The sequence below is a fragment of the Heterocephalus glaber genome, unplaced genomic scaffold, assembly GCF_053883595.1.
Source record: "Heterocephalus glaber isolate CG9 unplaced genomic scaffold, H.glaber_assembly_v1.0 deba00001444, whole genome shotgun sequence".
Taxonomy (NCBI): domain Eukaryota; kingdom Metazoa; phylum Chordata; class Mammalia; order Rodentia; family Bathyergidae; genus Heterocephalus; species Heterocephalus glaber.
In genome coordinates this window covers 4,102,295-4,126,197 of record NW_028258297.1, presented here as the reverse complement: position 1 = coordinate 4,126,197, position 23,903 = coordinate 4,102,295, and the positions used below count along the sequence as shown (strand labels likewise).

At 44.4% G+C, this 23,903-nt stretch overlaps 1 protein-coding gene across 1 annotated transcript in view; it reads left to right on the top strand.

Moving 5' to 3' along the window:
• Nucleotides 1-298: 298 nt before the first annotated feature.
• Atxn10 (ataxin 10) overlaps nt 299-23,903 on the top strand; it is a 159,213-nt gene continuing 135,608 nt past the window's right edge. Inside the window, exons 1-2 of the mRNA XM_004845396.2 lie at nt 299-637; nt 21,371-21,562. Coding sequence (XP_004845453.1) covers nt 522-637; nt 21,371-21,562 — 308 coding nt within the window. The 5' untranslated portion in view covers nt 299-521. The remainder of the gene's footprint in view (nt 638-21,370; nt 21,563-23,903) is intronic.

The following is a 23,903-nucleotide window of genomic DNA, read 5'->3' as shown; positions in this document are numbered from 1 at the left end:
CCTCCCTGGGGGAGCCTCTGTCCCAGGCCCTCCCTCCCCTCAAGGCGACACTTAGTTTGTCATCTCCTCCCCTGGGGGCAGCCCTTGCTCTGGGCCTTCTCCTACCATCTCCCATGATGACACCTCGGCCCAGCATCCCCTCCCTTGGAGATCCCTCCCAGAGTGCCCCGACCCGGTCGCCTCTCCCAGGATAGGGGTCCTGCTGCATCTCCTCCTGACAGGCCCTCCCCTGGGGACGCCCTGTCCGAGCCTCCCAGAAGCCCAGCGCTAGGCTCCGCCTTTTCCCCGCCTCCGGGGCGGGACTTCCTCCGAGCCCCTCGCCCTCCGCCAGTCCGTGTCCAGCGCCTGAGGCGACCAGGCCCCGCCTCGCGCTCCGGGTCGGGTGCGCGCGCTGGGGGCAGCGGTCGGGCTGTGGGGCGCGTTCTCGCCGCGCGCTCTCGCTCCTCCTCGCCTTGTCTCGCCCTCTTCCTCTGCGGGTCTCCTCCTAGTCCTCGCCCGCTCCCCGCTTAGCGAGCGGCAAGATGGCGGCGCCCAGGCCACAGCCCGCCCGGCTGTCTGGTATCCTGATCCCTGCGCCCATCCAGGACTTGGAGGCCCTGCGCGCGCTTACAGCGCTCTTCAAGGAGCAGCGCAATCGGTAACTGCAAGGGCAGCGGGGCGGGGCGGTCCCATCCTGGCCGCGCTTCGGATCTCCCGCGCGCTGCGGGCCAGGCTGGGCTCTGCGGGGCACTGCGGACTCAGCCCCGCACTCGCAGAATCCGCGTCCCTGGTCTGCTGGGGGTTGGCATCGTCTCTGCAGAGCCCAGGCCTCACCGCCTCCTGGGGGACATCTCTTCCACCAGTTCGAGGGAGACGATGCATAGGAGCCCGGCAGACCTGGATTTAGCTCTCGGCCTCGCCGGCTGGGTTATTAAACACTTTTTCTTAGATTTATGGCCTAGACGTGGTAATAGAGTGCATAACGTCATTGTTGGATTGTGCAGAGGGCCAGATGAAGTAAAGCACTGCAAACAGTACGTGAAGCCCGCAGTCAGTGCTTGCATGATTTTGTTCCATTGTTCTCTGGGCTCCTTTCCTCTTCTGTGTGATGGGAGTAATGTTGAACACCATCTCACTAGCGGGGTTGTCACGAGGATTAAATGAGAGAATGCATATTAAATCCTGAGGACCAGCCTAGCGCACACTAAATAAAGGTTAGCTGACATTGACTTTTAACACATGGTCCCGGTATGGTATGGTGCTTGTGAAGTCCTTGCTGTCTTTTGGAGAGAGCTAAGATGATATGCAATCCTGGGGATGTGGCCAAAGCAGAGAGCACAGAAGAAAGGAAGACTCAGACTTGGTCCAGGTGATTGCTAACCATGCTCCTGTCTCTAATTGAGGCTTCCGTTTGCTCCAATCACAATGAGAAGACTGGAGCTGAACGCTCCAGGCTCCTCTATTTGGGCTTTTGGGGGAGGTATGTTAAAGTATACTATTAAGATACATGTTGATTTGAAGCTCAGGCATAGATCTGTCCCTCCCGGGACCCCTAACTCCAGCACGAGCCATTTGCTGAACACCTGCTGTGGAATGGGCTCTTTGCTGGGGCCTCAGCATACAAAGATAAATGTCACATGACTCTTTTATCAAGTATGTCAGGGGGTTGCTGCGCAATCGAGTCATAATGGAGGTCTGAACAGGAACAAGGTGCTGGCACAGAGGGGCACGAGAATCTGTTGCATAGATAGGTGAGCCAGGAAGGGCTGTAAGATTAATGCAGCTACTGGGGTACAGATTTGAGGTCTAGCTAGAAAGAACAGTATTTGTGAAGGGACCCTAGACTGGTTTTGCAGAGCTCCAGAGAGAATTAAATGAAGCAACACTTAACGTCTGGTCCAGGGGAGACGTTCAAGCATCAGTTTTCTTTTCGTAACCTGTTGGAGAAAGTCCAAGGCCCTGAGCCAGTTTACAGTACCCTTCTTGACTTGCCCTATTGTGAAGCAAGTTCTGGGGAGCCATTGTAGGTTTTTATCAAGGGTATGACATGAGAAGATCCTTGTATTAGACCTTTGTGTTGCCATCCTAGGGAATAAAAGAGTAAAGCTACAGGCCGGGGGGTCTTAAGCTATTGCAGAAACTCAAGTGAAAAAGTGCCTGAATTAGGATGTTGTGGAGATGGAGAGGATAAATACTGAGAAATATTTATAAGACTGAGTGGACAGGACTCAGGGACCAATTGGGTCATTGATGGAGGATGCGGAAACAAGACTATTTCTAGATGGGTTCAAGTTCCGGGATGGAGACCTTGTTCCAGGCAGTTTGGAGACCAGGAAAAGTGAACTGGGATGGAGAGACACAGTTGTTGTCCAGCATGAGCAGGAATGCAGAGGGACTTCCTGGAGAGGATGACTCAAGCTGCCAGGAGCTGGCTGAGACATAGAGGCCAAATGAGTCTGTAGAGTAGCAGGTAGGAAACACCAGACAAAGTGAAAACAAGAGAGTAATTCTAAGATTCTTCTTACCTTTTCTTGCGGGGAGCAAGAGCTGAGAAGAATTGTAGAATTCATGTGCTTTGTGGTCCTTGGCGCCAGAAAACAGATACCTGTCTGTGGTGGCTCAAATAGCAGAAGCGTCACAGTGGAAGAGCAATGGATTTGATCCACATAGACCCGGATCTGCATCCTGGCTTAGTCCCTGTAGACTCCTTGTTTCTCATCTTGGAAATGGATTATAATAACCACTTGGCTGGATTACTGTGAAGATCAGTGGTATTAGATGGTTTATGCACAGTAGATACCACTTACTTAGGACCCGCTATTAAGAAATAACTCAGCTCTAAGTGACTGAGAACCAAATTGTGTTTCATCTCCTGCCTTCCTGGAAACAACTGGAGCTATTTCAGGAAGATGATAATTTATTCTAATTTTGAGGTTTCCAGAGAGAGAGAGATCCCAGGGTCTCATTACAGATTTTGGCAGCCCCGAGTAAGAGGAAATGCTTTTCTTTTATTAGAAGTGGTTTTATACATGCCCACAAATTCTTTGACTGGAAGAGGTGAGTTTTACCCCCCAAGTGTGGGCTGAATTTAGTCCCTTGCCCATCAGGAATTGAATCTGACAGTGGAGACGGTGTGTGACTGAGATGAGGTCCTGGGCGATGCTCCAGCTTCTTGGCCCCATCTTGGATCACACACTAGGACGCACAGCTGGCATGGCAGCAGGGTACTCAGCACCACTGCTGGGAGCTGTGGCAGGGACAGGCCTGCTGTCCAGGCCACTGAGCAGCCATCTCAGGAGTGGACATCTGGTCCCTGTCAGACCTGCGGTCACCAGTGCAGCCTCCAGAGACCCGGAGCTCCCCAGGATCCTGCCCTCCCACCTGAGTGTGGGAGATCATAAATTTCATTTTAAATCGCCAAATTTAGGGAGTAATTGGCTACCTAACAACAAATCGTGAATGTACTCTAAAGTATTCATGCTCTGTTTCACACATTCTGTAGTCCTCCAACAGCATTGTCATTAACATTTGTTAATTTATCATAAAATGTCAGTGTTAAGATTCTTCTCAGCTATTTTTTTCTTTGTCTCACCTACTTTATATTTGTTTTATACCTTTTGTTTAATGTGGATATCTGTGTATTTCACATTTTTTAACGGGTGATTTTTTTTTTTACCCCCATCTGAGTGCTGTGTGTTATTTTAACTTGTGTCTCTTTCTAGAGCAAAGTAAATGAGTTTAAAATTCCACTTTTGGACTTCTGGAGGTTTTATTTTCCACTCTTACCTTTCTAATGTATCTAAGACTTCTCCGGACCCCATAATTGGAGAGTGGAGCCAAGCAAGATTGATTGCCATGCTTTATACCTGTCATTAAGTGGCTACTAGCCACATGGAGCTACTTAAATTCAGATTAATTTAAAATAAGTAAAAGTGATGATTCAGTAGTTACATTAGTCACATTTTAATGGCCACACGTGAGTCTTTGTCTCATTGTAGAAAGTCGTGGTGCTGCACTTAATTTATTTTCTTCTGTAGGGAAGATCGTGTTCTGGCTCTTGAGCATTCCTGAACTAATGCAACATTTGAAATTGTTTTATACAGATTCTCATATTTGTTCCTTCATCAGATCAGCATATCCCATTCACTGCATCCCTGGCATCGAGCACAAAACATGGTATCAGCAGATGCTTAAATCCCTGTGCAGTTGCTGCTGTTTGTGTAGCTTACTACTCATTTTTGCTTGCTTGGTACTTTTCTCACTCACATAGACTTACTCATGTAATTTTCCCCCAAGATCTGTCAGTTTGGCTTGTTTTTTCTCTTTAATCTGTGTTCAGTCAAAATTGTTTTGTTTTCTTCCAAGTTAGTGCACTAATAGTTCTTTTCTCCATGCTTCTGAGCCCCTTTACTTTATAAGCTTTTTTTTTTGAGGTACCAAGGATTGAACTCAGTACCTTGCGGTTTTGAGGCAGGCATGGTGCCACAGAGCTAAATCGCCAGCCCGTTTATGAGCTATTTTTAAAAAAGCACTTAGTGCAATATCACATAGAAATATCTTGTTTATTCTGTCTCCTTCCGGAGTGGAAGACCTGTGAGGGTGATGCTATTTGGTTTTTGTAGTCATCCAGTTCAGATAATTTTTCTTGACTCTGATGGTTTTCACCAGTGTGGGACATCGTCAGCCAGTATTTCTTCAAATATTGCCTCTCTCTACCCTCTCCTTTGCCTCTGAAACTCCAGTCCCACACATGTTAAACCTTTTGCTATATTCTGTCTATCTCATAGGTACTTTGCTGTATTTCTGTTCTTTTTTCTCTCTGAGCTTCTGTTTGAAAATTTCCTACTCATTTCCTTCTGGTTCTCTAATCCTCTTCTGCATCTAATATTATGTCATGTGTTCAGTTCTTAGATACAGGGATTGTATTTTTGAGTTATTAATTTATTTGTGGTCCTGGGGATTGAACCTGGGGCTTTTGCAGTACCTCTCAAGCTCTTTTTATTTTGAGACAGGGTCTTGCTAAGTTGCTGTGTTGCCTAGGCTGGGTTTAAACTTGGGATCTTCGTCTCAGCCACCAGAGTGCTCAGATTACAGGCACATGACAGCATCCTCAACTACTTTTGAGTTATTGTCTTATGAAATTTCTGTTTGATTCTTTCTTAAAAAGATTCCTGTACAGTATTGAGATTCAGCTTATCTGTCTTCTTGAGCATATTAATTGCAGTTTAAAGGATGTATTTGATAACTTTTGATTTTCAGTTTTGATCTATGATTAGTCATTTGGTCCTATCTTTTTATTAAATGCTGAATATTTTGTATGGAAAAATTGAGGCCATTTCCAGGTATATTTTCTTTGCAAAATATTTGCAAACTTAAAACCCACATCAATACAAAACCTTTATTTCTTTCAATACATGGTGGTGGCCCAGCTAGATGTCATTTAATTGGAATAAATTGAACTTTGCACACCTCACACCACTCACAAAAAGTATTTCAACATGGATCATAGATCTAAATGTAAAAGCCAAAACTGTGAAGTGTTTAGGAGAAAAACATGGAGATATCTTTGTGACCTTCAGGGTGTAGGCAAACATTTCTTATCCAGGATACAGATAACATCGATTGTGTAAGAACAATACTGGCTTCATCAGATAAGACTTCATCAAAATTAAAAGCTTCTCAGAAGAACAACATTAAGAAAATTAAAAGGCAAAACACACTCTGAAAGTGTTTGCAGTACATATATTTGACAAAAGACTTGTTTCAGTATGCATAGTGTATTCCTACAACTCCACAGAAAGAGAGCCCAGTTAAAAAATTGAGCATATAGCTCAGTGGTAGCGTGCTTGCCTAGCATGTACCAGGCCTTGGGTTCATCCCTAGCACCATATATAACACAAATTGGGCAAAAACTTCTGTGCTTTATAAAAATACAAGTAAATGCCAATCAACATGTGATTATGTTGCTCAGCATCATTAGTCCTTTAGGGAAATACAATTAAAATCACAATGATAGACCACTCTTAACATCCTTTAGGGTGACTGTTATCTCCACCTACCCCAGCAAAGGTAAAGAACAGGTATTGGTGAGGATGTGGAATCCTTTATACACCAGTATACACCACTTGTGGAAGTGTCAATGTGCGGCCTCCATGAAAAGCAGCTGGTGGTTGCCCAAAAAGTTAACCATAGAATATGACCAAGAAATTCCACTCTTTAATATGTACCCAAAGGTACTTAGATGAAGTACCCCAACAGGCAGATTCATAGAGATAGAAAGTAGATTGAAGATTACCAGGATTTGAGGGGAGAGGTAATAGGGAGATGTTACTTAGTAGTTACAGTTTTTCATTTGAGGGTTAACAAAGTTTGGAAAAAGGTAGTGGTGATGGTTGTACAACATTGTGAATTCAATTAAAGCCACTGAATTATAGACTTATGAAGGGTCAAACTGGCAAATTTTATGCTATATATATGTGTATTTTATTGTAATTTAAAAATTAATGTAATATGCCTATGAAAATATATGGGTTTATACTTCAGATAGGTGAATTATATTCTCTGTGAGTTACAGCTCAGTAGAGCTGTTATAAACAAGTAAAACTATAATAAGATACCTTTGTGTACCCATTAGAACAGCTAAAATTAAAATGACCAACAACACCAAAATGTGGAACAACTGGAATTCATACATATTGCTGCTGGGGGTGTAAATGGTGCACCTGTGTTGGGAAACATTTTGGCAGTTTTAAAGTTAAATGTGCACTTGCTGTAAGCCTAGGTGTTTACCTAAGAGAGATAAAAACTAATGGTCATAAAAGACTTGTTAAAGAATTCTCAGAGCAACTTGATTAATATAGTCAAATATTGGAAACAACTCAAAGGTTCATCATTGGGAGAGTAGCTAATACGTCTTAGTAGTTAAAAATGAATGAAGCACTGATACATAGACCAATGTGGAAGAATCTCAGAAACATACTTAACAAAAGGAACCAGACAATAATAATAATAATAATATATATGTATATATATATATTTTTTCCTTTGGTTAGTGTGAGGATTGAACCTAGGATCTTTGTGCTGAGCTACATCTGCAGCTCTTTTTAAAATTTTTAATTTAAAAATTTAAAAAATTTTTTGGTACTGGGGATTGAACTTGGGTCCTTCCGCTTGTGAGGCAGGCAGCGGAACCACTGAGCTAAATCCCTGGCCCCAAAATTTTTTGTTTTGAGGATAGGGTTTTACTAAGTCTCATAAATTGCCCAGGCTGCGCTTGAACTTGTGATCCTCCTGTCTCCCAGAGTGCTGGGATGACAGGTACACACTTTCATGGCCAGCTTTGATATTGTTTCTTTGAAGTTCAGTGATTGGGAAGAGAGGTTGGATGAGTAGAAAGCACCATGAGGGAACTTCCCAGGACGAAGGAGATATGTTGTGTCCAGGTGGCGGTAGCAGATGCCTGCATGTATGCATTTGTCACAGCTCATTAAACTGATGTTTAAGATTTGTGCATTTCACTGTGCATGAATTATACCCTAGTTCTCTGCATGTGAATCATTACCCCTCTCTGCCATCCCCCAGAAAAACTCATTTGAGCCTGGCTGAGGAACTTTGAGGAAATACCATGGGCCTCTTCTGCCCACTATTTAAGAATTACTATTGACCACACAATATGTTTTAAATTGTAAACGTTGATGTAAAAAAAGAAGAGGAATTGGGCACTATAGTTGAGAACCTGGAAGGACCTTGGAGTTCACTGGGCTTTGCTTTATGAACTTGTACCTTTCACCTGCACCTCTCACTGTTCTTCTGATCCTGGAGCTGGAGGTGAGCACAGGTGATCGATCGGCAGCTGAATGAATGAATTTCCTGAGACCACATGTAGGAAAAAATGGAAGTAGTCCATTTTACTAAGCAGCTTTAAACTATATTTCCAATAAAAAAGTGAATACTTAAAAAAATGTTCTGACTTAAGCAGAAGAATTTAGACGATTTTGCATTAATGATAACACATTAGGAACTGACATTTTGAAGAAGCCACACTTGTATACACTTAAGAAAAAAGGAAACTGAAGCTTTTCATTAGCTTTCATCCTAGTGTTTTTGTTGGTTTATTTTTAAACTCTTGACAAGTCAAAACTACAAATACATAATAATATAATGCCTTTATGGAGGTTGATATGACAGATAATCTGCTAAGTACCATTGTGTTCCGTTTGTGTGTGTGTGTGCTTCACTTGTAAAATTAACAACTATTAAATTTTGCTCTGTTCTCTCAAAATCTAAAACCATTACTCATGCCATTAATACCCTCAGTATTGGAATACATTACCCCACAAGGTAGCAGCTGGAAACCACAAGCATTTATGATTTCCCGCTGTGCATGAGGTGAGGGAGCCAGGAGCAGCTTGGTGGGTGGTTCTGGCTCCATGTCTCCCATGAGGTTGCTGGCACCGTGTCCACAGGGTCGCATCTTCTCAAGCCCTGAGCATGCCGCAGGATCAGCTTCCAGGTTCATGTGCTTCTGTGGCAGGACCCCTTCCTAGGACTGTTTCTGGTGTGGCGGCTGTGTGTTCCAAAGCAAGTGGTCCAGGAATGTGCGCTGAAGGCTTTAATCTGGCCTTGGAAATGGTGCCCTCCTCTTGCCGTGTTCTACGGGTTGGCGGAGGAGACCGTGTGCTTTTTTGAAAGGGTATGACTCACATGAGGTAGAAGCCACCTGCCACTTCCTCAGTGTGGTACATGCCAGGCCCATTCTTCCCTCCTTATGCAGAGGCAGTCATCCATAAATACACATTGCTTTATTTTAAAATTTACATGGACAGTGTGTGTTGTTTATGGTGTATATTCTGCAGCTTGCATTTTAAATTTTTTTTGTGTGTGTGCCACTGGAGCTTGAACCCATGGTTCTCATGCATGCTAGGCAAGTGCTTTAGTGCTGAGCCACATCCCCAGCCCTTTTGATTATTGGGGGCAGGGGTGGTACTAGAGTTTGAACCCAAAACCTTCATCCTGCATCTACATCCCCAGCCCTTTTTAATTTTGACAGAGTCTTGCTAATTCGCTAAATTGCCTAGGCTGGGCTTGAACTTGGCAATCTTCTTGCTACAGCCTCCCAGTGTGCTGGGATTCCATGTGTGCTCCATCACACCTGGCTTATGTTTTGAGAAAGGGTTCGCTAAGTTGCCCAGGCTGGCCCTGAACTTGTGATGCTTTTGCTTCAGCTTCTGAAGTAGCTTATATCACAGGTATGCACCATCATGACTATCTACATTATATTCTCGATCCTACCAGTTTTAAACATAAAGAGCTAGATCATTAGCTCAAATATTGTGGAGTATACAGTAGTTTCCCCTGGGTGGTGATTGGAAAATTTTAAATGGAAAATCCCAGAAATAAACAGTTCATAAGTTTTAAATAACTTGTTATGCTATATTGTTATAATTGTTCTGTTTTATTACTAGTTATTAAGATCCTGTGGATAATTTGTAAATTAAACTTTGTCATACATATGCACAGATAAAACATAGTGTATAAATAGAGTTCAGTAGAATCTGCAATTTCAAGCATTCCCTGAGGGGTCTTGGAAGGTATTGCCCATGGATAAGAGGGAATGACTATATCATGATAAGAATACATAATAAATTCTCCACGTTCTTCCCGTGGATGGATGGATTGTGGGCTGTCTGAAGTTTTAGTATTTTGAACAGACCTGCAGAAACCCATCTGTAGACATGTCTCGTTGTGTACATGAGCCTTTGTTTTTAGTTTCTCCCCCAAAATCTGAGGGAAGGACTTGGTGCAAGCATTAAATTTAACTGTGGGTGATCCCCAGCAGTCAGGCGTGTTGGAGAGTGTGAGTGAACGCGGAAGGGGCCTGCTGTGGGCAGCCGGCACTCAGTTTTATTAGGTGTCCCCCCAGGAGCTGGAGGGTGCACCTTCAAATTGTCCCTCCAAAGATTCCACAACGGGGGTAGTCTCTTAGCCTGTTGCCCTTGCTTGGGAATTGCCCCTGAGGTCTGGCTGGGCTCAGAGGTGGACCAAGAGACTCCAGAAGCATGGGGTGCAGGCCGCTCTTCTGCTTAGGTCTCTGCCCCAAGACTGACCTCTCCTGCCAGCTCTATCAGGTAGTAGCTAGTGGGGTCTGCGGGAGATCTAGGTGGAAGTGCTGTTAGAACATGTTATGGCTCCCTACTGCAGCCCGTCCTGAGGCTGTGGAAGGGGAGCCACATCTCTGTCGCCACACCCCATTCTAGATTTCCCTTATTTTTAGCCAGCAGTGTGGCTAGGCTCTCTGTGAAGGGGTCTGAGCTCTCTCTTGCACCTCTCTGGTTAGTCTAGTCCGTTACAGTTGCCTGTTCATAGTTATCACTAGGTGTGGGACCCAAGAGATCCCAGGGATTCCGAAGTTCCAGTTCTCACATCTTCATGCTCCCATCTTGGCAGCAGTGACCCTGGCTGTTCAGTGACCAGGGCTCATTCCCCCTGGAGTGTGGTAACTCTTTCTTTGCCTCCTGGTCTCTGAGGTTGAGGAACCATGGTGATCACTTTGTAAATAGTAAGGCACACTGGACTCTGTGTGCTCCTTGATGAAAGTGTTCTTCCTCTGTGACCCAAGAGTTAGTCCAGCACAGCCTAGAGTTGCAGGATTAGAAGACAGATTCTGGGAGTAGGTCACTGGGAATGGACGTGTGTGTGTGTGTGTGTGTGTGCGCGTGTGTGCGTGTGTGTGTGTGTGTGTTGTGTCTTAGTTTTTCTCTTTGAACCTTTAGTTAACTGGTTCACCTTGAGAGAGAGTTTTGTTGTTGCTCCCATTCTGGGATCACTCCTCCCTCTGTAATGGTTTTGTATTTTCCTGTCCCTCTTACCATTGACCCTGGTCTAAAACCACATCCTTTTGTGAGGACATGTATCATGGTAATACTGGACATACTGTGTGTCTGGTCACTAGCTGGCCAGCATCATGAACCAGGCCCTACTCCTCCTGACATTGGAGAGACACAGCTTTACACATAACCTGTGCATAGGGCTGCAGTGATTGCAATTGTTGTCATTCTTTGCACACAGGGGAGTTGTATCATGGCCCTGAGTTTCATGTCGAAGCTCTGATCACCAAAGGGTACAGGGCAATCTTGGCCAGAGTTAAATTGCACACTGCCTCTGCCAGCTGTGAACATGTCGGGCTCTTGGGCTCTGTCCTGATTATGTATGTTTACATACAGCTACTGTTGTATAGAGATACATACCTTGTTTCTAAATTGGGCTATACATTTATAATTAAAATAAAATAAACATCCTGCATTGTTTGGAATGTACTCCCGTTTTTCATTTTATAATGCAACCACAGCCTTTTATCTGTCTTTCTGGAGGGCAGAGACTACTTTTTGTGATATCTCCTTGCAGGGTTCCCTCAGTAAATATTGAACTAAATACATGCGGAGCCATTGGTGCCAAAGAGAAAATCACTGCTCAGAGCTGACAGAGAGCCAGTCAATAATAATCTCTCCAATCACCAGAAGGTCATCCATTCGGTGTGCCGCATTATTCATTCCCGTCCTCACCCCACATCTGCCATGTTCAGTGTTTTGTGCTCCAGTAATAGTTGCTATAGTGCAACGAGCATATTCCATTTGCCTCCACCACTGGTATGGGAATAGCTCAGATTCTTAGTACTGTTCCTGGGCTTAGGCCTTCTTTTTTCTTCTGAGCATACTCACACTCTTGATTTCCTGTCAAGATTGGCTTTCCGTCTCACTAACTCCTGGAAGTTTTTCTGCCTTTGGGCGCCTCCCCCCAACCCCGTGTTTCCCTGGCACTTTTGCCTCTTTTCCAGAACTTCACATAGAGCATTATAAGCATATAATTACCTGCCAGTCCCAAGAGCAACCCAGCGGCATGATTCTTCTTGTTTGCTTCTGTGTTCTTCATACTGCTTTCACATCTAGCACATAATAAGCTTTTGCTAATATTTTTTATTATTTTCTTGAATATCTAAGTTTTGAGTCTTTCATATATAAAATGAGAGCCCAGAAGAACAACTAAAAAGGTCCAGGAAACATTAGCTATGGCGGATGACTGATTTCATGGGGCAGAGGTAGACTGTGTTCTTTTTGCTTGTGTGACACATTGACTGAACTACATAGAGTGAATAGGTGGAGCATGTTAGAGGTCAGCACACCACAGAAGTAAAAATAAACCTCTCGTCTGCGTACACACACATATGGGTTTCCCCCAACATTGCTGAGCCTGCGGCCAGCAGAAGTCTTTCCACCAAAAGAACACAACAAAAGGAAAACCCCTCCAAAACAAAAAACCCACACAAGTCCCTGCTTACTGAGGATGCCATATGGTTTTTTGACTCAGCCATGATTCAATTCAACTTTGTTGAGAGAGAACTTCAATTAAGTTATACTATAAAAAGAACTTTTTGCAGCGCAATGGCAGTTTCCTTTATTTTTACCTATGTCATGAGCCGTAGGGCCACATGGAACTATTTGCTAAGGTGTTCTGACTCAGTTTCAAAATACAGACATGGTCACTGTGGGCCACCTCTCACATTCAGTTATGCTAAGTGCACGAAGTGGACAGGAAAGAGTCTGAGCCAGCAAATCAAAATAAATAAGGGTAGACTTGGACTACCAGAACCTTGAGAGGGGAGCTTCAGCTCTTCCCTTCTTCTGGTCTTTTGTAGTGGTCGCTGGACCCAACGGCTTGGTCTCTGTACTGTGGGCAAAGGCACTGGGCAGCAAGGAACCCTGGGACTGTCAGCAGGCTGACCAGGATCTCTGATGGCTGCAGCCTAGATAAGGTGGAGTTAGAAAGACGACTCGTGAGTGCATGAGAGTCCTCATAGGCCTTGAGGAGCTTACATGCACATGCTTAGAGAATACCAGGCACACAGTAAGCACAGCTCAAGTGTTAGCTGCTTTTATTGTCCTTGCCACCCCACATTATAGGAAAACCTCAATAACAAAGACATGGACGATTTCCAAATTGACCTGTGGATTCAGTGCCATTCAAAATAAAATCTCAATGAACATTTTGCTGGAAATTCAGTTTTCTAATTCATAAGGGAAAATAGGTTTTTTCGTTTCTTGGGACTTTCACCCCCTTAAGGCTTTTGTAGGAATCCTTTTTTGACTTCCCAGCTCTTCAAATCCTACCTCTGCCTGTGGCAGAATTCCCTGTATCCTGAGCTTCTCCGAACAGTTCTTTCCTCTTCTAGATCTGAGGGAAAGACACTCACGTCTGAGGAACTGGCTTCCCAGAGGCTATAGGGGGAGCACGTCCTCTTTGGCCTTTAGTGCACCACTGGGCTGAAGGTTGGTAGGCGTTCTTGATTGTTACTGCTGCTGGCAGATCTTTCTCCTCAAGACCCCTCCAGTGTTTAATCTCATGCCATTGCAGTGTGCCGCTTTGTACCACCTACTTAATCACTTTCGCTGCTACAGGAGATTTACGAGTCACTCCATTGAATTCCTTGAAAGGTTTAGTCCTGCCAGTGGTAACTCTGTATTACTTCAGTTGTCTACAACCTTACACAGATTTTCATTTTATTCTCAGAGCTCTTATTCCTTGATTCCCCTCTAGTGATCTAGGCCCCCACCCCTTCTGGCCTTTGAGTTGCAGGTCCTCACCTGGACCTTCTTAGGACTCTACAACTTCAGCAGTCCCACTTCCGGCTTCCTGTCTTATCTTCTCTCGAGGGCCCCTACTCCAAATCTTCAACCCCACTGACCCATGATCTGTTGATGATAGGAATATCATTACCCTTTTTGTTTTTCATTCCCCTTCGTAATGTTCACATTCCCTTCTTAATCCAACTTAGATCCATGGATCAGCAATAAAAGCATTTCCTTGTATGCATCCTGAACTCCCTGCCTCCCTCTTAACTTTGTTGTGCTTGGCTGGTAAAACCCCAGCTCTGGGTAAACCCAACTTGTTTGTACCAGCACCCACGTAACAGGATGAGGCTGGAGAAAAACATGCAGCCACAGCGACTGTCTCTTTAAAATGCAGCTATATAACCATGCTGACTGGTCTTACTTTATTTAAAAAACTTTAAAATTAATTTTAAACTTATTTTTGATTCACAAATCATCATATACATTTACGGGGTACAATGTGATGTTTTCTATATATGTATTTTTTTGTGGTTTTGGGGATTGAACCCAAGTCCTCATACAAGCGCTCTACCACTGAACTACATCTCCAGTCCTTGTAAAATTTTTATTTGAGACAGGGTCTCACTGTGTTACCTAGGCTTGCCTTGAACTCCTGATCCTTTGCCCTTGGCCCCTCAAGCAGCTGGGATTACAAGTGTGTGCCACCATGCCCGGCATGTGAAATGATGGACGCAAGCTTGTTATCTTACCCATCACTGTGCTTACCTATCATTTTTGGTATGATGAGACAGTTCAAATTTACTCTTACTTACTTTGAAATCTACAGTAGATTATTCTTGGCTACTGTCACCGGGTGTGCAGCAGCTCTCCGAATCTGTCTGTCCTGTTTCCCCAAAGCCTTGTGCTCCTTGATGGGCAACTCTTCCTGTCCTCCCTCCCTGTCCCTCAGCTTCTGCTAAGCATCCTGCTCTACTTCCATGAGATTCCACCTGCAAGTGAGGTGGTGCAATGATTGTCTTCCTGTGCCTGGCTGATTGCACTTGGCACAGTGTCCTCCAGATTCATTCAGGTTGTTGCATTTCTCCTTTTAGGCTGCATAGTATTCCAGTGTGTTTTTATCCTTTCATCTGCTGATGGACACTAGGTCAATGCTGCATCTTGGCTCTTGTGAGTAATTCTGCCTTGAACATGGGGTGCAAATGTTTCTTCAGTGTACTGATCCAGCTTTGTGGGGTCATGCACAGAAGTGGGACCACTGCATCATAGGGTAGTTGTGCTTTTTTGAGGACCCTCCTTAAACTTTCTGGTGATAATGGGAGATGAATTTACATTCCCATTCGCAGTGCATAAGAGTCTCCTTTTCTCTGCATCCTCCAGTCTTATTTAAATCTGTGGCTATGCACTTTGGGTGGTGTTATCCCTGCTTGCCATGCTGCACTCTTTGCCTCTGCATTAATCTCCTGTCTCCTAGTCAGCTGCTTCATGACTTTCACTCTCTTTAAATCTCCACTCCCAGCGCTTGTTTACTGAGAAGACAGGAACAACTGGAAGAGAGAAAATTCCAGGAACTGTCCCCCGCCTTCCCTTCTATTGCACGGGTGAACTTTCTGGCTCTTGTGCTGGCTCCCTCAGCTTTGCTCTGGCTTCTACTGCCTTTTGCACGAATTGCTCTAGAAATTTCTCTTTTTCCCTCCCTCTGAAATTGCCAAGAGATCCTGTGTAGTTAGTTGTTTCCATCCTGAGAAAAGTCTCTTCCTCCGTTTCCCTGATCTGTGTTCCTTTTCAGACCTCAGAATCCACACATCACTCACTTCTCTTTCTATTTGTACCAAGCCCCACAGTGGTCTCCTTTACTCTTGGGGTTCGGACACCTTGCATGTGCTGGCGACCGTGACATTTTCTTAGCTGGTCTTTTCTCTGGAGCTGCAGGCTTGCCTGTTCACCTGCTTCTTCCATATTTCTGCCTCCTCCCCGCTTCGCGCCCCTCCTCTTTTTCTTTTGTTTTTGTTTTGATGCAGGGTAGTGTAGGCTGGCCTTGGACTCAGTATGTAACCCAGGCTGGCCTTGAACTCGTGATCCTCCTGCCTCACCTCCGGAGTGCTGGAGTCACAGGTAGTGGAGGGACTGAGCACGGGGCACTGAGCCACAGCCTGCCCTCCACTCATGCTTCTGATAGGCCCTTCAGACTTAACAAAGCCCAATCCAAACTCGGGGGCTTTTCCCCCTCAAAGAGCCTCATAATTGGCATCTCTGTTTCCCTTTCTCTAAACAATAGATGCGTCTTTGCATTTATTCCTCAGGCCAAAGTTTTGGAGTCATCCTGGACTGTCCTTTCTCATCTGACCCCCTTAACAGTTCTCATCAGATCCTATGGAGCATCTCCAAAATAGCCAGAATCAGATTTCTGCTCGCTCTTCTCAGCTTCGTAGCCTTCTCCCTGATCTCTTGGTATCTTTACTTTTTGCCCCTGTAATCAGTTCTTTACAGAGCAGCCAATAGGATCATTTAAAAATATAAATGAGAGCCAGTGTAGTGGGGGAATCCTGTAGTCTCATCACTGGGGAGGCTGAGACAGGAGGATCACAAGTTTCAGCCTAGCTTGGGCAACTTAGCGACGTAGTAAGATCCTGTCTAAAAAGCAAAAAAAATTGAAAAAAGGGCTGGGGATATAGCTCAGTGTGAAGGCCCTGCCTTCAGTCCTCAGTAATGCACACACACACACACACACACACACACACACACACACACACACAGAGTCAATTGCTGCCACCCCTTTGCCCAGCACCTTCCATGGCTTCATGTTGGGATGAAAGCTGCTGTCCTTCCAGTGTGGTGCCCGTGTGTGTGGCCCCCTCTCCTTTCTGACTCTGGCTCTGGCGAGCCTGGCCCTGACTTCCCTACCACACAGCCCATGCGCCTTTGCCCCCCACCCAGTCTCTTCTCCAGGAGGCACGCACATAGCTGGCTCCCTCTCTTCAGTTCTGTGAACCAACGTCACTCTTAAGGTTTTTAATAAAGCTCTTAACATCTTGCATACAAAGTCTTTGTGCTAAGAGTGTGAGGACACCATGTGTGTTCTTCCAGAGTTCTGTCCTCTTTCTGTTCCTAAGCCCACCTGGAGCTACTTCTGGGGTCTGGGTACAGTAAAGATCGACTTAACTGGCGGACCTTCCTGGTGGAGAGCAGTTGTCTCAGTACTCTTGCTGAGCAGCCCCACCTTCCCCTGCATGTCTTTCTCAGCACATTCCCACGCATGCTCTTCTGTTTCTGGACTGGTGCTTCCGGTCCAGGGGTTTATTTTCCATCTCTGGGCCACGTTGGCTTTTTCTTAGTTTCTTTCATTCAGCTGAATGCATTTGAACTTCTGTTTGCTCTAAGGAAATGAACTTTGAATGTGGTGAGGGGGAAAGATGGAAGCATTTGATTTTTGGGGTCAGGAGAAGATTGGTGTGTCTGGAACCTATTAAAGTAGGGGTTGCCAGACTGAGGCCAAATCTGGCCTACCACCTGTTTATTGTGGTCTGTGAGTTAAGAATGATTTTTCACTCCCCCTGCCCCGGGGATAGGGGCGCAGAGATTGAAGTCAGGGGCTTGCATATGTTAGGCAAGTGGTCTACCACTGAGCTACACCTCTAGTCCTTTTAAAACTTTGAGACAGGGTCTCCCTGAGTTGCTCAGGCTGGCCTTGAACTTGTGATTCTTCTGTCTCAGTCTCCCAGGTAGCTGGTATTATAGGCATGTGCCATCACGCCTGCCTTGAATTTTACATTTTTAAGTGGTTGGAAGAAAACATAAAATTTCACGACCCAGGAAACATATATGAACTTTAAGTTTTTGTGTCCACAGTAGAGTTTTATTAGAACCCAGGTGTGCTCATTTGTTTAGGCGTCATCTGTGGCCACTTGCGTGCTGCCAGGGTCTGAGAAGCTGTGGTGGCAGAGACTTTCTGGGGATCAAGGCCTAACATATTTGCAGTCAGGCCTTTGTGGAAAATATTTGCAACTCTGCTAGATGGAGGTCTGGGCTGTTGGGGACAGCTTCAGTGCCCTGGACCTGACAGGGTGGGCTGGGATGTGTACAAAGGAGAGGTTTGAGTTTTGCAAAGCTGGATTGCAACATTTTGCCCTGGGCTGTTTGTGGCAGGAGGTAGAAATGTGTTTATTTCTGTTTTTGATCAATCTAGCCTGGTCAAATCAGTGAGTGAGGTTTATGGTTTTAGATAACAACCAGAGATTGTTATTTTAATCTCTGAACTTGTGTGTATTTTAATCATTTTTCTCAGCTACAGTGGTTAAACTACTCTGAACCACATATGCCAGCTTTTAATGAACTGGAAGGTATTAGAATAAATCTTTTAACAAGTGTGAGTCTTAGTTGCTGTATTACAATGACTAGCATTTAGCTTCCTTTTCAGTAGGAGGTCCCAGCTGAGGAATTAACTGTAAAATGTGTATAAATACAGTATATTCGGCCATCTTACTGTGACATACAATCACAGGTAGTTTTCTTCAATTTTACTCAAGCAGGACTTGCCAAGATTAAACCTACAGATCTGTTCAAACTTGAAGGAAATGAAATGCTACCTTTTGTGTAATTCAAAGGATTTTTTGTCTGTAATGTAACATTTCATTTATACATTGTCTTCAGGGTATGCATTCCTATGTAATAGGAATGTCTAACGGTTGAATTTTAATTGTCCTCGTAAGTACTTTTCTGCCTTCTGTGAATGAGGTAGCTAAGCTTTTTAAGGCTTTTGTGAATTTTTTTTGTTAGTTTGGTTAAAGAGAAATGACAGCAATTATTATTAATGTTTGTGATATAGGAATGACTGACTTAACTAGCTATTTTGTTTAGTCATTAGACCTAAGTAGCTGTTTACATTATTCCGCATTTTAAAATACGATCATTTTTCCAGCCTCCGTGTCTAGAATGTGTGGCTGTCAGTGGGAAGCTTGAGCTGGTGTTCTTCCGAGAGCATGGGTAACTGCTCATGCCATTGAGGGCCTGGACCGCGTAACCCGGTGTCCTGGGGGCTCAGGCCACTCTGGCTGTGCCAGTTCCCTCGCTATTTAGCCCTGACCTGAGTCAGTTCCACTAGTGAGTGCCTCTTGGGCCCTGGAGATACAGAAAAGAGTAAGGTACTTGCAGTCTCTGCTTTTCAGGGACATAGAGTCCAGCTGGGAGAGTGGACAAGGACAAGTAGTTATCAAGCATGTGGATGAGTTAGCTCCAGCCTTTGGAGCAGTTCTAGGGAGCACAGAGATGGGAGGCTGCTAACCTGGTGTAGCAGAAGAGTTTTGCCAGGCCTGTTTCAAAGGTTTTTAAAAAAAGGATATGCAAGATTCTGTCAGCAGAGGGTTGAGTAGGCCTGGTGTGGAAAGGATGTCTCTGTGGGGGATGTGTTCGAACAGCAACATGGGATTGGAAGTGTGTTTGAATCCATGGGTGTGCAGCCTGGGGACTGTCCCTTGTACAGTAAACAGGTAACTGTGTGCTAGATGCTGTCATATGGGGTTCTTCTTTAGTAGCTGTTAATAGTTATTTGGATTTCAGAAATTGGTTGGCTTTAGTTCAGTTACATTTATGAGTGTGTGTGTGTGTGTGTGTGAGTGTGTTGAAAGCGTGCTACATATATGACACGTTAACATGAAAAAACACTGGGAATATTCAGAGGATAGTTAGTGAGCGCTGTTCCATAATTGGAGTATCAGTTTTCCTAAGAATGATGTTTTTCTTCTACCTCGTGTAGTCTGTGCCCCAGCTTCATTCTGGATTTTGCTGTATTGCTGTCTTTTCTGATTGACACAAGGTTCCAAGGACTGACTCTGCCTTGGAAGGAAGGCTTTCTGGTGGGAAGACTGGAGCCCCTAGAAAGCAGAACACAGAGGACCAGCTGAGAGAAGTAACACCGGCTTCTTTATCATAGGCATGTGTAAATTCGTATTTCTTAGCCAGCTGAGTAGAAAAAGGAGGTATTATTAGAGATTACTGAGGTTGTAGAGCTCTGTTTTTGTTTGTAACATTAAATAATAAATGTCATTAAACTTTTTGCGGTGGAATTGGATTTATAGTCTGTTATAGGCACTGTGGTCACTCTCGGTGTTCTTTGCAAAGTTTTCCATGCCTGGGTACTTTCTGCAGGACGTTCAGTACTCCTCAGGGCCACCTGGGGAGTGTCAGTGAGCGTTCTTTTCATGGCATCATTGTCACAAAAAATATCTCATGTACTCGATCGTTTCATACATTTGCCAAGGCAGGGTTAATGTTGTACCCTTGAGTTCATTATTTTCATCGGGTTTCTCATCACAGAGACACTGGGTCAACATTTCCTGATGCATACTTAGAGGGCTGACTGGGGGAGATCCAGGCAAATTATTTTATGTGTTTACCAATTTTCAAGTGATTAATACTCTGCTTCTTTTTCAAAACAAACTTTAGATGTCTTGAAAAATACAATGAAAAAGATGAAAGATAGTGGAGGGAGCTGGGGATAAGTTCAGTGTTGAGTACTTGCTGCGGTTTGATCCCCAGCACCAGCCAAAAACCAAACCAAACCAAGGGAATAAATTGGAGAAAAAGGAAAAGCCTGATAGGAAAAGGATTCGTACCATTGTTAAATGTGACCATCAACTTGACTCCAGGCTCACTGAGGGCCCAGACAGACAGGAAAACATGATGAATCATGTGATTCTAGTCTCTTCACAAGACAGACATGCACACATGGTGTACAAGAAGTCCTGGTGCCAAAGCTTATGGACAAGAAGTGTCTCCTGGCCCAGGAGAGGAAAGGGACATCTGTGGAATGTCTTCTGCAGCCTCCAGCCGCTCAGGGTCATCAGTCCGGAGGTGCGGTTCAGCTCCCTTGTGCTCTGGCACGATCCAAGGATGCAATAAATGTAGGGTCCTGTGATTCCCCAGTGAGAGCAAAGAGAACCTCTGCCCGGATCATCTGCGAGAGTCTCTTAAATTGTCCAACATGGCAGTTTTTCTTCTGACATTCAGATTGCAATTTCTTTAGGGGTTTTATGGAATGAGGAGGTTGGCTTGAATTTAGGAGCCACGTTGCACAAAACAGTTATCTTGAGAGCTCTGAACAGATAGCCAGTGCAGGCAGCAGTCCTGGCATGAGAGGCAGCCACAGACAGAGGTCCGAGGGGCTGCTGCAGGGTCACCTTCCTGGTGTGCGTTCCAGGTGGGAGACTGGCGCCCCTTCACACCCTGCCTCTACCTCTCGCCTGTGTAGTTGGACACACGGGAGCACAGTGGTGCAGCTGCTGTGGCCTCACTGTGTCCGGGTGGGTGGCGCACCTGTTCTCCAGCTGGCCCTTGTGAATGTTTCTCACCATGGTGTACATTGGGTGGCAGGGCAGGTCCAGGAGTGTGAACAGTCATTTGAGCTGCCTTTGGGTGTTACAGGGTGGGATACTGGAGTCATAGCGCTTCTGCTGGCTCTACCAGTCATTGGCTTCGTGGCCTTACTCTGCCTTCTCACTGTGTTCCTTATCTCTCTGTAAGTTGGAGAGGACAGCATTGACTCTGTGGTTATTGGAAACCTTAAGAGAAAATGCACAGAAAGGCTGAGCAGTGCCTGGTGTGTGGTCAGCACCTGTGTGTACAGCACTTGTGTTCTGTATTGTAACAAAGGAGCTGGGACACACAAGTTTAGCCTACCTCCCCCAGAAGTAGATAAAGCAGTTTCTGAACAGATCATTTGAAAATTAAAATCTTTTTTTCCCCTAGTTTGTAACAATTTTGTCCTCTTTCAGAGAAACAGCACCCAGGACGATCTTCCAGAGAGTCCTGGATATCTTGAAGAGATCTTCTCATGCTGTTGAGCTGGCCTGCAGAGATCCGACCCAAGTGGAGCATTTGGCTTCCAGTCTGCAGTTGATAACAGAGTGCTTCCGGTGTCTCCGGAATGCTTGTATAGAGTGCTCTGTGAACCAGAATTCCATCAGGTAGTATTCCTCATGGGACACATATACCTCTGAGTGTATTTCCGAGTTTATGTGCATGCTGGTTCTGTCATATGGGGCTAACTGTTAAGAATTGTGGCTTTGGTATCACCTATTGCTTTTCCAGTACTACCCTTTACCACCACAGAGGAGAAGTACGTCCTCTATGTGTCACACCCTTAGAGTCAGTCAGACCAGCATATGCATCAGCCCAGCATGGAGCAGACTATGTTTAACCTTAGGAGTTATTTAGATTTCCTGTTTGTATTTGTAATGTGTTTTGAGGTCTGTGGCTCTGTATGTGACAGCAGTTTGAACTTGAGTTTGATTCTTTGTTGGAAGATTCGGCCTACCTGAGTTCATCAGCAGTTCTTAGCCTCACTTCTTAGTTGCAAATGTTTTCATTAGTTACTTTGAACAAGAACCATGTTTTGTAAATTTTGAAGATGATCTGTCTTAAGACGGAGTTCCAAGATCTGATTTCATCTATTTTATAACATGAACATTTTAAAAAGTAGTTAAACGGTGCTAGAGAGAGATTGCCCCACACTGCTTTTTTCTTGCACTTACTATTCTCTCCTCCTAGACCTGAGACTCTTTCCTTTTTGATTTTGTGGAATCTGCTTTTCATTAACATTTTTACTTGAAGCCAGCAGCCACAGTTGGATGCCCAGGATTTCTTTCCTGGACCTTCATGTAGATAGAGCCTCCAGGCCCCCTGTCACAACTGTGATGGGTGAGGCTGGCTGGTCCAGAAGCCATCTGAGGGACGTCCTTTGCTACCTAGACAGTCTTATGCTTGAGGCTTCAATATGATTAATGAGATTTTTAAGATCAAAGGAATAGGGGGAAAGGCTGGGGTTAACTAAAGTGCTGAACTAAGCCTGCCACCCATTTGCAGAAAAATAGGTGGACAGAGTAATAATCTTGCTGCTAATAGTTAATATTTTAAAACAGAACTAGTTCTGTGCTAGAAGCATCGAGCCAGAGAGCTCTTACCTTTCGTCCTTTTCCAGGTAAGGAAGCCCTCTAAAGTGGTGTGGAAGGGAAATCCTGTCTGCTTCGCTGGCCTCTTCAGGCAAGGACATGAGCTCCAGGACCAGGCTTTGTGCCCAGCACTGTGTTTGCAGTGTCTTGCATAATTCTTAGGACAAACTGAAAATATAGGACACTACCATGTTTTCATTTTCCTAAAAGAAGAAACTGATAGGAGAGGTTAAAAAATTTATCCTAATCCTCGGTACCAAAAAAAAAAAAGCATCCTAAAGTCATTCACTGAACAAGCACAAGAGCTTGCAAATATTCTGACTTCAAGCATCTGACTCTAAAGCAGGGGGCTGTGCCGATCTCAAGGCCTGCACACTGGCCCTGTTGCCTTTGACTTCTCCAGCCCTCACGTAGTCACGTGACCTTGGACAAGAGACAAAGCCATTCTGAGTATCAGTTTTCTCCCCCATAGCACAGAATAGCAGTGAGGGGTAGATGAGATTACTTAGTAAAATGCCTACCCCAGCCTGTATACTTGGGATGATGCGTGTTTGATGTTTCTGACTCAGAAGTGCCAGTACTGTATAAGCTTAAGATGTTACTTTCTTTCAGTTATTTTTATTTTTATTTTTTTTCTTAAATTCTTTTATTGGTACATTTTAGGTATACAACACAATGACATTTCTCATTGGGAATTTTACCTTTACATGATGCATCTTGGTTCTTGTTTTTTCCCCATTCCCAGCCCTCCCTTCACCCTCTTCACCCTTCCCTATTTACAAAGACTTTATTTCCATTTTTTCCATTTCTCATCATTTTTCCTTTCCCTTCTTTCCTTTCCCCTGCCCCTCCCACTACCCCTACCCCTTTGGACATTTTCTTCCTATTTTGCATCATCGGTTATTCATTCTAATCATTGGTACATTTTAGGTATACAATATAATGACACTCATCCTTGGAAATTTGCACCTTTACATAATCTCTCTTGGTTCCTGTTTTTCACCCTTCCCCTGCCCTCCCTTCAACCCCCCATTCCTTCCTATTTACAAAGACTTTGTTTCCATTTTTTCATTTTCTCATATTAATTCCATTCCCTTCTTTCCTTTCCCCTACTCCTCCCACTTCCCCTTTGCCCCTTTTCTTCCTATTTCACATTACCTATTATACATTTTAGTCCTTATTTACACTTTCAGTTTCTCACACCAGAGAAACTATTTGGTATTTATACATGTGTGTCCTATTCATTTCACTTAAGAGTATCGCCTCAATGTGCATCCATTTAGGTATAAATGTCTCTAATCTCTCATTTTTTATGGCTGAGTAGTACTCCATTTTATTAAAAAACCCACATTTTCTT